This window comes from Oncorhynchus masou, chromosome 10, assembly GCF_036934945.1.
Source record: "Oncorhynchus masou masou isolate Uvic2021 chromosome 10, UVic_Omas_1.1, whole genome shotgun sequence".
Taxonomy (NCBI): Eukaryota; Metazoa; Chordata; class Actinopteri; order Salmoniformes; family Salmonidae; genus Oncorhynchus; species Oncorhynchus masou.
In genome coordinates, this window is record NC_088221.1 from 39995599 (window position 1) to 40010406 (window position 14808).

At 44.9% G+C, this 14808-nt stretch overlaps 2 protein-coding genes across 4 annotated transcripts in view; one reads left to right on the forward strand and one right to left on the reverse strand.

Annotated features, from left to right (window-relative positions):
• Positions 1 to 4613, reverse strand: LOC135547621 (lariat debranching enzyme-like). 3 transcript variants are annotated; one of them, XM_064976787.1, is made up of 9 exons: positions 4498 to 4613; positions 3471 to 3719; positions 3077 to 3201; positions 2834 to 2914; positions 2517 to 2602; positions 2206 to 2430; positions 1883 to 1960; positions 1324 to 1469; positions 1 to 1108 (listed from the first exon to the last, which is right to left on the reverse strand). In XM_064976787.1, the coding sequence occupies exons 1-9, from the start codon at positions 4611 to 4613 to the stop codon at positions 379 to 381; spliced, it is 1836 nt and encodes a 611-aa protein (XP_064832859.1). In that variant the 3' UTR covers positions 1 to 378. The 3 variants fall into 3 exon arrangements, with proteins under 3 accessions (XP_064832859.1, XP_064832860.1, XP_064832861.1); XM_064976788.1 differs by lacking the exon at positions 4498 to 4613 and adding an exon at positions 4050 to 4348; XM_064976789.1 differs by lacking the exon at positions 4498 to 4613 and adding an exon at positions 3923 to 4105.
• Positions 4548 to 14808, forward strand: part of LOC135547626 (armadillo repeat-containing protein 8-like) — a 24850-nt gene continuing 14589 nt past the window's right edge. Inside the window, exons 1-8 of the mRNA XM_064976794.1 lie at positions 4548 to 4626; positions 8544 to 8620; positions 9709 to 9780; positions 9892 to 9944; positions 10144 to 10236; positions 14046 to 14143; positions 14278 to 14370; positions 14469 to 14549. Of these exons, the coding sequence (XP_064832866.1) occupies positions 4582 to 4626; positions 8544 to 8620; positions 9709 to 9780; positions 9892 to 9944; positions 10144 to 10236; positions 14046 to 14143; positions 14278 to 14370; positions 14469 to 14549 (612 nt within the window). The 5' untranslated portion in view covers positions 4548 to 4581. The remainder of the gene's footprint in view (positions 4627 to 8543; positions 8621 to 9708; positions 9781 to 9891; positions 9945 to 10143; positions 10237 to 14045; positions 14144 to 14277; positions 14371 to 14468; positions 14550 to 14808) is intronic.

The following is a 14808-nucleotide window of genomic DNA, read 5'->3' on the forward strand; positions in this document are numbered from 1 at the left end:
TTAATGTTCAAAATTGGTTTATGACTATGTGGTGTACAAACATATTCATGTTCTTAACCTTTTCTTGTTTGCCAACACAGCCCTTTTGAAGTTGACCCACAGCAACAACTTCAAACAGTGTGCCTCATCTGAAATTAAACTGATTTTTTTTCTTAAAATCACCATTTTCTTTATTTCATAATTTAAAAAAAGGAACTGAACAGACTTAAAAAAATACATTTCCATCATGGGATTCTCCACTCTCCCTGTACTAAAAAAAAAAAATCTCTGTTGGTTTGCATTGAAGGACAATAGCAATATAAAAAGGAGATAATAAGAATCTTCTATTTGACAACAGTTCCCACTGACTTCCCCTGAAACCTGGGGCAAGATCCAGCCCTAGTCCTCACTCTCGTCATCGTCCACTGCAGTGTAGATGACCTGGTTCCTGCGTTTGATTCTAGGGGTGCTGCCTGTACTGATAGGGTCCCCCGTCTCCCCACTGGTGCGCTTAGGGATCCGGACAAGGGGCTCCTCCCCCTTTTCCAGAGGTGAGGAGTGAGAGGGAGGAGGTAGGTTGAGGGACAGGCGTGAGGGAGGAGCGGGGTCTAATTTGGGCTCAGGCATGGTCAGAACCATGCGGCTGGGGGGCAGCTCTCTAGAGGGGGGCCCCGAGTCCCGTCTCCCTCCTGCCTCCCCCGCTTCCCCCTCTGGGACCACTGCATCAGGGCTCTTCCCCCTTCCCTCTTTCTCTCCTCCCTCCTCCTCCTCCCACTCATCCTCTATGGTGATCTCATCAGGGTTGTAGGAGCTGGACAGGCCTGAGGTGTCACTAGGGTACTCACTGGGTTCATCTCCACTCTGGACTTCATCATCCTCCAGCTCTGGGGTGCCTATCTGGCCCCCATACCCTCCCTGCCCAACCTGGGCATAGATGTCTCTGAGACCCAGGGTGGCACAGAGCTCGGTGGTCTGCGGGTTGGTGCTGTAGCTGGGGTGGGCATGGGGCTGTGGCCGGGCAGGGTCGTAAGCTGGCACGGTCAGGCAGAAGTTGTCAGGGATGGACAGTTCACCCCCCAGGTCACCCACAGCCTCCATCATGGCTGCCTCAGAAGCACTGAAGTCCCACCTGGACAACATACAGAAGTAGGTAGACACAGATCATGAGCAGCACATTACACGTGTGTGTGGGGGTGTATGCGTAAGTGAAGGATGGTGTGTATGTATGTGAGATAGCAGGGTTTAATGTGTGTGTAGTATGAGAGAGAGAGAGGTGTGTGTCATATGAGAGAGAGGTGTGTGTAGTATGTGAGAGCCAGTGAGAGAAAGAGAGGTGTGTCTGACCTTGTGTGCAGGCCGTTGTTCTGCGGGGGGTTCCAGTAATTTGGGCTGACAGTCTGCAGGCTGTCTGTAGCTTTGAGGATGGCCAGCCACTCTGGATCATACTCCAGACCCTGGGACGATCCTGGCCTGTCTGCTACCTCTACGATCTGAAACACACACCCTACAAGTCAGCATCAACTCAGACATGCACTACAGAGAACACGCCTGTAGCAAATACTAGCCAAAATAAGACCCACACGCAGGCTGTTTCACAGACCAATATGAAAAGATTCTCCATTCAAAAGTAGGTTTAATCAGAATCTATGAAACCAGAACATAATCCCTTCACATCTATTAATCACCCCCTCTCTATTAATCACCCCCCACTCTCTATCAACTCATCCCCCCCCCCACTCTCTATCAAATCACCCCCCCCCACTCTCTATCCCCACTCTCTATCAAATCACCCCCCCCCACCTCTATCAACTCACCCCCCCCCCCCACTCTCTATCAAATCACCTCCCCCCTCTATCAAATCCCCCCCCCCACTCTCTATCAATCACCCCCCCCCCTCTCTCACCTGTAGGAAGTCCCTGTATGGGAGGCACTTATCCAGTGAGAGGAATTTGGTAGTGCGGGGGGCAGCATCAACTTTGGCCTAAAGAGACAAACAGAGCAGTGATATAAACAGTGCTGCATATACAATATCAGTTATGTGATCTGGCAGCACATACATTAGATATACAATCAGGAGAAAGGAAAGGTTGGTGTGGGAAAATAACGTCGGTGCTGAATCAACACATCGCGACAATCACAGAATCTTAAATTCAAATTAATCAGAAAGAATCCAAACTTTGAATGTGCACGGAAGTCTCTCTCTCAACTGTCTTCAGTTCAGCTCACCGGGTGCTGCATTAGGGCAGCGAACTTGACGTGGAGGTGCGCAGAGAACCAGTAGTTAGGCTGCAGGTGGGCCAGGAGCTCTGCTGCTGCAGGACTACCCAGTGTGTTGGACTCCACCTCCTGCCTCAGGAACTTCTTCTTCCTCAGCAGCTCCCCTGTGCTGCCGTAATGGTAGATCCCACGAGGCCAGTCATGAGTCAGGAACACATCCACAGGCATCTGGATCTAGTGGTAAAATAGGGGGGACGTAATATGACATATGATAGTAATAGGGGGACATATGACGTATTAACCCTGTGAGTGGTAGTCACCTGTTTGAGTTTGAAGACATCGATGTTTCTGATGTGGTAAACACTGCGTAGAGTTTCTGGGTTATATGGAGGGAACTCATAATGTCCTGGAAAAAAGAGCATTGATTACATTTTATAGACAGTTGAGCTGCAACACATTTGCAGAGACAGGATAACATCTACTAGAGCTTTATGACCTCATCTTTCCTGTAATCATGCCCTTTGAAGATTCCAGACAAGCCCCCTATCCTTGCTCCTTTATGACCTCATCTTTCCTGTAATCATGCCCTTTGAAGATTCCAGACAAGCCCCCTATCCTTACTCCTTTATGAACTCACCTTTCCTGTAATCATGCCCTTTGAAGATTCCAGACAAGCCACCTATCCTTACTCCTTTGTAGCGCACAACACCAGCATAACCTGATGGAAGACCATATACACTGTTATTATTAGATGAACATTTTCGGGCAAATGAACGCTCCCAAATTTCCTGATTGACAAGTGGCATCGAGAGAGCAATCCATGGAACTTGTAATATATGTGTTTTAGCTTCGTAGCCAGAGTGTGAAGGTAAGGTCTTACCCATGTAGTAGATGTTGGGAGCCACCCAGCCCCCATACGGGAGCTCCTGGAGATGGTTGGAGGCCTCGTGATTCCCACCGATGAAGATAGTCAGGACCGGAGCCTTCTTCTCTCCAGAGTAGTACCTGCACGAACCAAGATACAACCATCAGAAATACAACAGATTGTCCCTTAAACTAAAGGAACCATAAGTAGTACTGACAGTGTTGGGGTTAACCAATTTAACCCACCTGGCTGTTGATTCTCATGGCATCTAAAGCCATAGGAGTCAACAGCCATCTCTCAGAGTAAGGTAAGGTCTAGTGTTTTTCCAGGATCAGGTCATGCGGGGTTCAGGAAAAACTCCTGGCCCTACATGAAAGAGAGATAGCAGAGGTGATAGGAAGGTACTAACTTGTAGAAGGTCTGCATCTGCCTGTACTTTTGCGGCACAGCCATGCACTTCATGTCTCCCTCGTTCCTCACAGCCTGGAAGTCTCCACAACACAGCAGCAGGTCTACCTTCACCCCCTCCTTCTGCTCCAGGTAGCCAATCGTCTCATAGATCTTATCCAGCTCTCCATGGCAACACCCTTCCACAGCTATTTTCATGGCTGATGATTGGCTGTAGACTCCCGTAAGGGCCTTCTTTTTCTGTGCTGAGCTGAATTATATGAGGAAGACGATTATATAATTGAATAAAATACAATGTAGCAAGTTCGCATATTTGCTCAATAATTTGTGTTAATTGATTGCTACTAGCTCCAGTAGATAACTGCTAGTTATCACACGTCCACTGTCCGGGGTTGTAGACTTGTCCTGGCTAAGAGATGCATGCGATGCAATCACAAGTCAAATCAAACTAACATGTTCAATTGTTTCTCGTCTTTTGCACTTTGACGTTACGATAGAGTTAGCTAACTAGCCACCATGATTATGTTGGTTTGTTCTGTTTATCTCAACCTAAATGTATGACTCGGAACGTTTTTCCCACCTCCGCGTAGTTAGACCTCAGCGCATGCTCCAATATTCCCCAAAGTAAATCGACTGATAGATTCGTAGGTAGCACTTTCCACAATCAAAATAATTTACAAATAGTCAAACACCTATACATTATCCCGAAATGTAATACTTCCCAATACCAGCACTTCTTTACGAATAAAAATATTTGCTGTATGCGCATAAATGCTTATAACAATCGCGTCTTAATCAGCCATGCTTCAATGTCAAACCTGCGCGTTTAGAAGCAAAATTTACTTGATTGAGTTGATTTACAAATTGACATTCGATCATGTAGCCAGTTGGTAAATATAAATACTAGTTTCATTAGAAAAGGAAACGATATTTGTGGCTCAAACAGACCAAAGACGCACATAGTAACTCGACATAACCCATCATATACTAATTTATTCTGAAGTGTTGCGTGATTAAGCTATATTTACTTTTTAAATCTGAGCAGCTGGTCTGGAGGGCGGGGTATTCGGAAAGTGCTGCTCCGATTGGGGCGCTCGATAGGGGGAAAAGAGATGGCGTGCTTGTTGGAGGCCCCTCTCCGCATCAGCGTGTTATCTGTGAGTGTCCCACTTATACTATTGAATAAATATTAACGTTTTCTGGGCATTATTCAGTACATTGGATAGTGAAACGCTTTTTGCGTGTCTCATCAATTGCAATGTCTTTGACGACATGCACTGAAGTTTCTGCTAGCTAGCACAGGCTTTGCAACATGTACTGTATCTAGCTAGCAAGGGCGGTCTCCCGACTGTCACCCGGAATGAGTTAGTTAGCAACCGGTGACACATTTTATGTGAATCCAATTAAGATTAAAAATCTCAAACCTATAGCTAACAACTTTATTGCACAAAACGTTAACGATGCACTCAAAAGGTTATGCTAGTTAACTGGAACCAACCGCTAGTTAGTTAGCTGTAAATAACCATAGTTACTCTAGCTACATAGACACTGGTTCAACTGCTATCTGCAAATCACTCATTACTGCCGCGCACAGGTTGGAAGTCTAGAACAGCTCAATACATTGGAGGTGCCGAAGATGATTTTTTTTCCACCGGTTGTTTGTACATTTTATCTTTAGACGATTTTTGAAAGTACAGCGAAACTCCATATTTGGTGTAAACGAACGTATTTTGACATAACGCTTGCAGAGCTGGTAAATGGGAGTTTGAATCTAAGCTTCCTGGCTGCTTCGATCACACCGACAGCGTGTTTGCGCAATACAGGACGCAGCATCATCTGGATATGTGTGCAACAAAAGTTCAACATTCACCTTCTGCTACCATTTCTGTCAAGCGGTCTACTAGTTTGACGCATACATTCGATAAATGCAACTATGCACTACAATGAACGCACTGCAACTGTTGCTGCTAGGCAAACACACTGTTTAATTGGAAATTAATGTAATTCTGGTGTACCAAAATGAAATGACGCTTTCGGTGCCAACTGCTGTCAGTTTTGTGATCGAGACGCTACTTTTTCAAACTTTAACGTTAGCACTTTGCTTACGCTTCGAACACACCGACAGCGTTATTGCATTTTGGTACACCAGAATTACATTCATTTACAATGAAACGCTGGGGTTTGCCTTGTTTATAAAAAATGTTTACCTTTTATTTAACCGGGAAAAGCCTATTGAGACCCAGAGTCTCTTTTTCAAGGGAGATCTGGACAAGAAGGCAGCAAAAATCAATACATTACAGAATTAAAACATACAACCTGATCCAGCCTAAAAAAAAGCATTTGCACTCCTCTGTAACAGAGTCTCCCTTCAATATTTTAAATTCCTTCAGTGGCACTAACATATCGAGATGAAGCATGGATTGTAGATGATTCCATGCGTCTGGTGCACAAGAGGAGAAGGCAGACTTGCCTAATACTGTGAATGTCCTGGGGACTTTAAGTAGCAACCACCTAGCAGATCAGGTATGGTAAGGAGACCAGACTACAGAGTTAAAGAGGGAGTTTACCCAAAAAGGTTTTGTAGATGAACACATACAAATGTATTTTTCTGCGCATATAAAGTGAGGTACCAAATGGTAGGTTGGACAATGTGCAATGACGGGTGAGTGACTTGGCATTGGTAATAATGCGCAAGAATGGACTCTGCTTATCGTGCAGTCTCTAAGATGGAGGAGGTTGCATGCATATACAACAGGTCACCATAATCAATTACAGATAGAAAAGTGGGCTGAACAAGCTTCTTTCTAGCCATAAGCGGGAAGCAAGCCTTATTACGAAAATAAAAACCCAATTTCAATTTAAGCTTTGTCACAAGATTATCCACATGTACTTTAAAGGACAACTTGTCATCCAACCAAATACCTAGGTATTTGTAGGATGACACTTTTCCAATGGATAAGCCACCAGATGTGACAATACTAACGTTCTCTGGCAGAGTTCTAGCTCTGGTAAAGGTCATGAATTCAGTTTTTGTATATTCAAGACCAGTTTGAGACTATAAAGGGAGGCCTGCAGTGACTGAAAAGCAGTCTGGAGCTCTTCAACAGCCTGAACCAGAGAAGGAGCACATGAATATATAACTGTATCATCTGCATAAGATGTAACTGTGCTGGTTGCATCCCATTTCCCAAATCATTAATAAAAATTGAGAAGCTGAAATGGAACCCTGAGGTACATCTCTATTAATCTCAAGAAAGCTAGACCTGTGATTGTCAGTGTATACACATTGTGTTCTGTCAGAAAGACAGTTCCTAAACCAATTTACTACCCCTTCACTGATACCAATGTTTCTGAGTCTAGCTAGCAACAATTCATGGTCAACTGACTGAAAGGCATTTTGATAAATTCACATAAATCCTTGCAGCGTTGCAGTTGCAGTGCGTTCGGTGTGGTGCATATGTTGGATTTATCGAATGTGTCAAACTGTATGCGTAGACAGGTTAACAGAAATGGGAGCAGAAGGTGAACGTTGAACTTTTGTTGCACACATATCCAGATGGTGCTGCGTACTATTTGCGCAATGACACTGTCGGTGTGTTCGAAGCGTTAGGGTTCAACAAGATACCGAACATCTAGCTAGCTACACACTTTATAGGGTTAACTTAAATCTCAAGCCATCTTATTAACGTTATCATGCAGGAAACGCCCCCCCAACCTCAGCCACATCGAACACCTTTGGGATGAATCGGAATGCTGCCCCCCCCAATAAAATTTGATTTGAAATGGTATCAAGAATATGCATATCCTTGCTTCAGGCCCTGAGCTACAGGCAGTTAGATTTGGTTATGTCATTTTAGGTGAAATTTGGAGGGGAAAAAGGGTCCGATCCTTAAGAAGGAAGTTTCTTTTAAAATGATTCATAAATATTATCCTGCCAACCACTATATGAAAATAACTCATTCAAATTGTACCTTTTGCAATTACCACTCAGAAACAGTGTTGCATTGTATTCATGTAAGGAATCTGTGGCAAGACATCAGTAGATTTATAATTGAACACATTTATGAAGATTTTACACTGTTATGAAGAGATACTGCTTGGATTCTTTACTTATCATTAGAAATAAGTTGAAACAATTTTATGTAATTCATTTCATTACTCTTTCGGCCAAATTTCATAATCACAAATGTACATTTACAAACAAAACAACACCTTTTATGACCTTGCAAAAAGAAATTGAACTATATTTTAAGACAATTAAAGCCTCTGCCAACAAAAAAGCAGTTTGAATTATAAATGTGTGTATGTCCTTTAAGGTCCTTGTGTAATTTGATATTGTATCCCCTAGCCCAAATGTCCTTTTTATATTCTTTATATATACTTGTGTTCCCATGTACTTTTTGTATTGATGTGCTGTTAAGAAAAAATAATATTGGAACTCCGACTGCGAGCCAGGCCTAATCGCCCAACATCAGTGCCCGACCTCACTAATGCTCTTGTGGCTGAATGGAAGCAAGTCCCCGCAGCAAAGTTCCAACATCTAGTGGAAAGCCATCCTAGAAGATTGGAGGCTGTTACAGCAGCAAAGGAGGGACCAACTCCATATTAATGCCCATGATTTTGGAATGAGATGTTTGACGAGCAGGGGTCGGATTCACAAAACACTACATACGAAAAAAATGTAAGAAGTTTCTTAAGGAAAAAATTGCATTAAAGAAGACATTTCTTCTTAAGAGTTTGTGAATTTGGGCCCAGGTGTCCACATACTTTTAGTCATGTAGTGTATTTCTCATAGTGAGTAGTGCGGAAAGTTCTGGGCAGTCCCCACCACTCGTTGATAAAGTTATGAAGTGGCATACGGCCGTCTCGTGCTCTGGATGAGTTTACAGCTTAGTAGCCTAGTGCCTGTTGACCAGTTGTATAGTTAGGAGGGGCTTTTCTGGGATGGCGTATCTGTCTGGCCCCTGACCAGTCCTGACTGCTGAGTGTGTGTGTGTGTGGTTGGCGTCAGCGGTGGGAAGAGGAGGGAGGCCAGTGCCGACTCACTGTTGTTCTCTCTCGTGTCACCATGCAGGAGGTCACGGCCACCAGCCGCCATTATGTTGACCGGCTGTTCCACCCCGATCCACAGAAAGTGCTGCAGGGAGTCATGTAAGTACATTATAATTTACATGACCTTGTGTTGTATTAGCCTATGTCTTACTATAGGAACACTTTATATTTGTCCTGTCACTGTCCCTCTCTGTTTTTTTTGTCCCAAATGGCACCCTTTCCTCTACTTAGTGCACTACTTTTGACCAGAGCCTTATGGGAAATAGGGTGCCATTTGGGACACATCCTCTGTGTCTGTCCCTGTGTGAGTCTGAATGCCCAGTGTGAGCTCAGTGAGAGCTGCTTAGACCACTTTGTTTACATGTGGCTGTACGACCTGTGTGTGATCAGTCAGTCTGCTTCATCTTTACTTTTTTTCTCCGAGGCCCAGCTCTGGTTACGGTTTTAGGCAGCTGGCCGCATCACTACCTGACTGGTGCAGCTGTTCTTTTCCACTGGCCTCTGCCAGCTCATGGCTATTCCACTCCATTAACTACTAGTATCTTTATATTGCATGCATTACATTCTATAGGGTCTCATCAGTTGGCGAACCACAGTTAGAATTCTGTACTCTGGATAACTTTTCATATGTTATTGGCTTATAAATGGTGTGTGATATTTAAGCAATAAGGCACCTCGGGGTTTGTTGTATATGGCCAATATACCACGGCTAAGGGCTGTTCTTATGCACGACGCAACTGGCCTCTGCGGAGTGCCTGGATACAGCCCTTAGCCGTGGTTACACTCTGGATAACTTTTCATATGTTACAACAAACCCCGAGGTGCTTTATTGCTATTATAAACTGGTTACCAACATAATTAGGGCAGTAAAAATGTAATGTTTTGTCATACCCGTGGTATACGGCATTCTGATATACCACGGCATTCATCCAATCAGCATTCAGGGCTCAAACCACCCAGTTTATAATCAGTATTCTATCCTCTCAAAGCAATACGTTAACAAGCTGGAGCAGCACTGATGTTTCTCAGTTGAGCCTGTAGACGTTAGTTAGCCATAGTGTTTAGACGTGTTTAGCGCTGGTGATGGGAATTATACTGTGGATGAACTCTGACAAGTGTCGTTATTGTGGCTGTTGGTAACATGCTGAGGGAGCTCCACACATCTGACTCTGTGTGTGTGTTCACAGTGACATGAAGAATGCTGTCATCGGAAACAACAAACAGAAAGCCAACCTGATTGTCCTGGGAGCTGTGCCCAGGTATCTCTCACTTTCACCCTTACCTTCGTTCTCCTCTCTCACCTCCCCTCTTTTCCTGCTTCCCCTGTCTTCTTTTTTCTCTCTCACAGAGTCTGTCCTTCCTTCCTCCAGGTTACTGTACCTGCTCCAGCAGGGCTTATCCAGCTCTGAGCTGAGGACCAGAGGTGTTGGGCTCAGAACAGAGGACAGAGGTGTTGGGCTCAGAACTGAGGACAGAGGGTGCGGTGGTGCTGAGGACAGAGGTGCTGGGCTCAGAACTGAGGACAGAGGGTGTGGTGGTACTGGGCTCAGAACTGAGGACAGAGTGTGTGGTGTTGCTGGGCTCAGAACTGAGGACAGAGGGTGCGGTGGTGCTGAGGACAGAGTGTGTGGTGGTACTGGGCAGTCTGGCTATGGGCACAGAGAACAACATCAAGTCCCTGGTGGACTGTCACATCATCCCTGCTCTGCTGCAAGGTACACACACACACACACACACACACACACTGCAAACAATAGGGAAACAACGAACAGATAATGGCGCCGGAGGAAATGGCTGCCGTTTTACGGTCTCCTAACCGGTTGTGCTATTGAGTGTGTTTTTTCTCGTTATTCGTATTTTGTACATAATGTTTCTGCCACCGTTTGTTATGACTGAAAAGAGCTTCTAGATATCAGGACAGATGAATCACCCCGTTCTGGACAAAGAGCTTCTAGATATCAGGACAGATGAATCACCCCGTTCTGGACAAAGAGCTTCTAGATATCAGGACAGATGAATCACCCCGTTCTGGAAGAAGATTCTTTCTTTAACGAGTCGGACGTCATTCGCAGGAGAAAGAAACAGGGATATCTGGGACGTAGGTCAGGGTGCCTTGTAAGGATCCGACAGCGAGTGGGTAATCTGCCTTTACCATCGGTCCTATTAGCCAACGTACAATCATTGGATAACAAAATAGATGAACTACGATCACATATATCCTACCAACGGGACATTAAAAACTGTAATATCTTATGTTTCACCAAGTCGTGGCTGAATGACGACATGAATAACACAGCTGGCGGGTTTTACACTGTATCGGCAGGATAGAACAGCAGCCTCCAGTAAGACAAGGGGTGGCGGTCTGTGTGTATTTGTAAACAACAGCTGGTGCACAAAATCTAATAGTAAGGAAGTCTCTAGGTTTTGCTTGCCTGAGGTAGAGTATCTCATGATAAGCTGTACCACACAGTCTTTACCAAAATAGTTTTCATCTATATTATTCGTAGCTGTCTATTGACCACCACAAACCGATGCCGACACTAAGACCTCACTCAACGAGCTGTATACGGCCATAGGCAAACAGAAAAATGCTCATCCTGAGGCGGCGCCCCTAGTGGCCGGGGACTTTAATGCAGGGATACTGAAATCTATTTTATCGAATTTCTACCAGCATTTTAAATGTGCAACCAGAGGGAAAAAAACTCTAGACCACCTTTACTCCACACACAGAGATGCATACAAAGCTCTTTCTCATCCTCCATTTGGCAAATCTCACCATCATTCTATCCTCCTGATTCCTGCTTACAAGCAAAAACTCAAGCAGGAAACACCAGTTTCTCAGTCAATAAAGAAGTGGTCAAAGATGACGCGTTAAGCAGTAAACCACATCAGTCACTGGCTTCGTCAATAAGTGCATTGATGACGTTGTCCCCACAGTGACTGTACGTACACACCCCAACCAGAAGCCATGGATTACAGGCAACATCTGCACTGAGCTAAAGGGTAGAGCTGCCACTTATAAGGAGCGGGAAGCTTATAAGAGATCCCGCGATGCCCTGCGACGAACCATCAAATAGACAAAGCATCAAAACAGTACTAAGATTGAATCGTACTACACCGGCTCTGACATTCATCGGATGGGGCAGGGCTTGCAAACTATTACAGACTACAAAGGTGTTAGCAATTGATGTTATTCTTCAATAACACAAACTCCAAAGCAAATCAGGGGGAGGAAAATAGGTTTATTTGAAAAGGACAAATCAAGATGTTGTGCTGGGAGGTAGATGTTCAGTCTCCCATTTATAACCCCCCACCCTAGTCTGGGGTTAACCAATGAGAAGACCTTGCAGTACCACATGGCCAAATAACAAGTATCCTGTTCCCGACTCTATGTACGGAATGTAGCGCATGTAGCTCTGAGTTCAGGAGTGACCTTTCACAGATTTTAAACAGCTGTTGAACTGAAACCCAACTCCTATTTACGTTGACAATTCCCTATTGACCATTAGAACTACATTTAGTTTAGTACTCTTGTCCTCTCATCCTCTGCGTTGTGTATTGATCTTCAAAATATTCTTGTAAAGGGAAGCACAGCCGCGAGCTGCCCAGTGACACGAGCCTACCAGACGAGTTAAATTACTTCTATGCTGGCATCGAGGCAAACAACACTGAAGCATGCATGAGAGCATCAGCGGTTCCGAAACCTTTAAAACAGGTCAACATTCACAAGGCCGCAGGGCCAGACGGATTAACAGGACGTGTACTCCAAGTATGCACTGACCAACTGGCAAGTGTCTTCACTGACATTTTCAACCTGTCCCTGACTGAGTCTGTAATACCAACATGTTTCAAGCAGACCACCATAGTCCCTGTGCCCAAGAACACTAAGGTAACCCGCCCAAACAGATCCACAGATGATGCAATCTCCATTGCACTCCACACTTCCTTTTCCCACCAGGACAAAAGGAACACCTATGTGAGAATGCTACTCCTTCACTACAGCTCAGCGTTCAACACCATCGTGCCCTTAAAGCTCATCACTAAGCTAACAACCCTGGGACTAAACACCTCCCTCTGCAACTGGATCTTGGATTTCCTGATAGGTCGCCCCCAGGTGGTGAGGGTAGGTAGCAACACATCCGCCACACTGATCCTCGACACTGGAGCTCCCCAGGGGTGCGTGCTCAGTCCCCTCCTTTACTCCCTCTTCACCCATGACTGCATGGCCAGGCACAACTCCAACACCATTTAGTTTGCTGATGACACAATAGTGGTATGCCTAATCACTGACATCAATGAGACAGCCTATAGGGAGGAGGTCAGAGACAATGCCAGGACAACAGCCTCTCCCTCAATGTGATCAAGACTAAGGAGATGATTGTGGACTACAGGAAAAGGAGTACCGAGCACGCCTCCATTCTCATCAACGGGGCTGCAGTGGAGCAGGTTGAGAGCTTAGAGTTTCTTGGTGTCCGCATCACCAACAAACTAACATGGTCCAAGCACACCAAGACAGTTGTGAAGAGGACATGACAAAGCCTATTCCCCCTCAGGGGACTGAAAATATTTGTCATGGGTACTCAGATCCTCAAAAAGTTCTACAGCTGCAACATCGAGAGCATCCTGACTGGTGGCATCACTGCCTGGTACGGCAATTACTATGGCTCGGCCTCCGACCACAAGGCACTATAGAGGGTAGTGCGTACGGCCCAATACATCACTGGGGCCAAGCTTCCTGCCATCCAAGACTTCTATACCAGGCGGTATCAGAGGAAGGCCCTAAAAATTGTCAGACTCCAGCCACACTGGTCGTAGACTGGTCTCTCTGCTACCGCATGGCAAGCGGTACCGGAGCTGCAAGTTTAGGTCCAAAAGGCTAATTAACAGCTTCTACCCACAAGCCATAGAGTTCTGAACAGCTAATCAAATGGCTACCTAGTCTATTTGCATTGTCCCCATTCCCTCTTTTATGCTGCTGCTCCTCTGTTTATTGTCTATGCATTGTCACTTTAACTCTACCTACATGTACATATTACCTCAATACCGGTGCCCCGCACATTGACTCTGTACCGGTACCCCCTGTATATAGCATCGCTACTGTTATTTTACTGCTGCTCTTCAATTACTTTATTTTGTATTTTTTACTTAACACTTATTTTTCTTAACTGCATTGTTGGTTGGGTAAGTAAGCATTCCACTGTAAGGTCTACACCTGTTGGTTAAGGGCTTGTAAGTAAGCATTCCACTGTAAGGTCTACACCTGTTGGTTAAGGGCTTGTAAGTAAGCATTCCACTGTAAGGTCTACACCTGTTGGTTAAGGGCTTGTAAGTAAGCATTCCACTGTAAGGTCTACACCTGTTGGTTAAGGGCTTGTAAGTAAGCATTCCACTGTAAGGTCTACACCTGTTGGTTAAGGGCTTGTAAGTAAGCATTCCACTGTAAGGTCTACACCTGTTGTATTCGGCGCATGTGCCTAATAAAATGTGATTTGATCATTGACTTATGCTCTCTGTGTATATGCAGGTCTCGTATGTCCAGACCTGATCTTCATCGAGGCTTGTCTTCGCTGCCTCAGGACAGTCTTCATCAGTCCAGTCACCCCAGTGCAGCTGCTCTACACTGTAAGTCTTAGTCACTTCTTCTCTGATACACATCCATAGGGGTGTAACGTCATATTACAACATGCTCTCTCTAGCACTCATCTGAGCCGTGTGTCCTGAGCCGTGTGGACAGTCACAGTGTCTGTCTCCTCCAGGACCCCACTGTGATTCCCCACTTGATGTCCCTGCTGAGTCGGTCTCCGCGGACGCAGGACTACATCACCCAGATCTTCTCCCACTGCTGCAAGGTCAGTACAGCAGTACACATATTTAAAACGGTCATCTAGTAGAAGACATGTTAATTAGCCTGTCTGAGGACTGACTCAGTTATGTGTGTGTTCTGTAGAGTCCAGAGCATCAGGCGGTTCTGTTTAACCACGGGGCGATCCAGAACATTGCTCCCATGCTCATCTCTCTCTCCTATAAGGTACTGTTTGCAACTATTACTCAGCCATTGTCTCAGTTCAACCATCTCACATCTCTCAACACTGTGTATATATATGGAATATGACATTTGTAATGTCTTTATTGTTTTGAAACTTCTGTTTGTGTAATGTTTACTGTTCATTTTTATTGTTTATTTCACTTTTGTATATTATCTACCTCACTTGCTTTGGCAATGTTAACACATGTTTCTCATGCCAATAAATCCCCTTGAATTGAATTAACATCTCACCCTCTCTCCC

Coding starts and splice junctions, on each gene's coding strand:
- LOC135547621 (XM_064976787.1), bottom strand. CDS start 4,613: ATGCGGAGAGGGGCCTCCAACAAGCACGCCATCTCTTTTCCCCCTATC. Junction 2,431..2,516: donor ATGTCTTCAAACTCAAACAG/GTGACTACCACT, acceptor TTTTACCACTAG/ATCCAGATGCCTGTGGATGT. Junction 1,470..1,882: donor CATACAGGGACTTCCTACAG/GTGAGAGAGGGG, acceptor TGTGTGTTTCAG/ATCGTAGAGGTAGCAGACAG.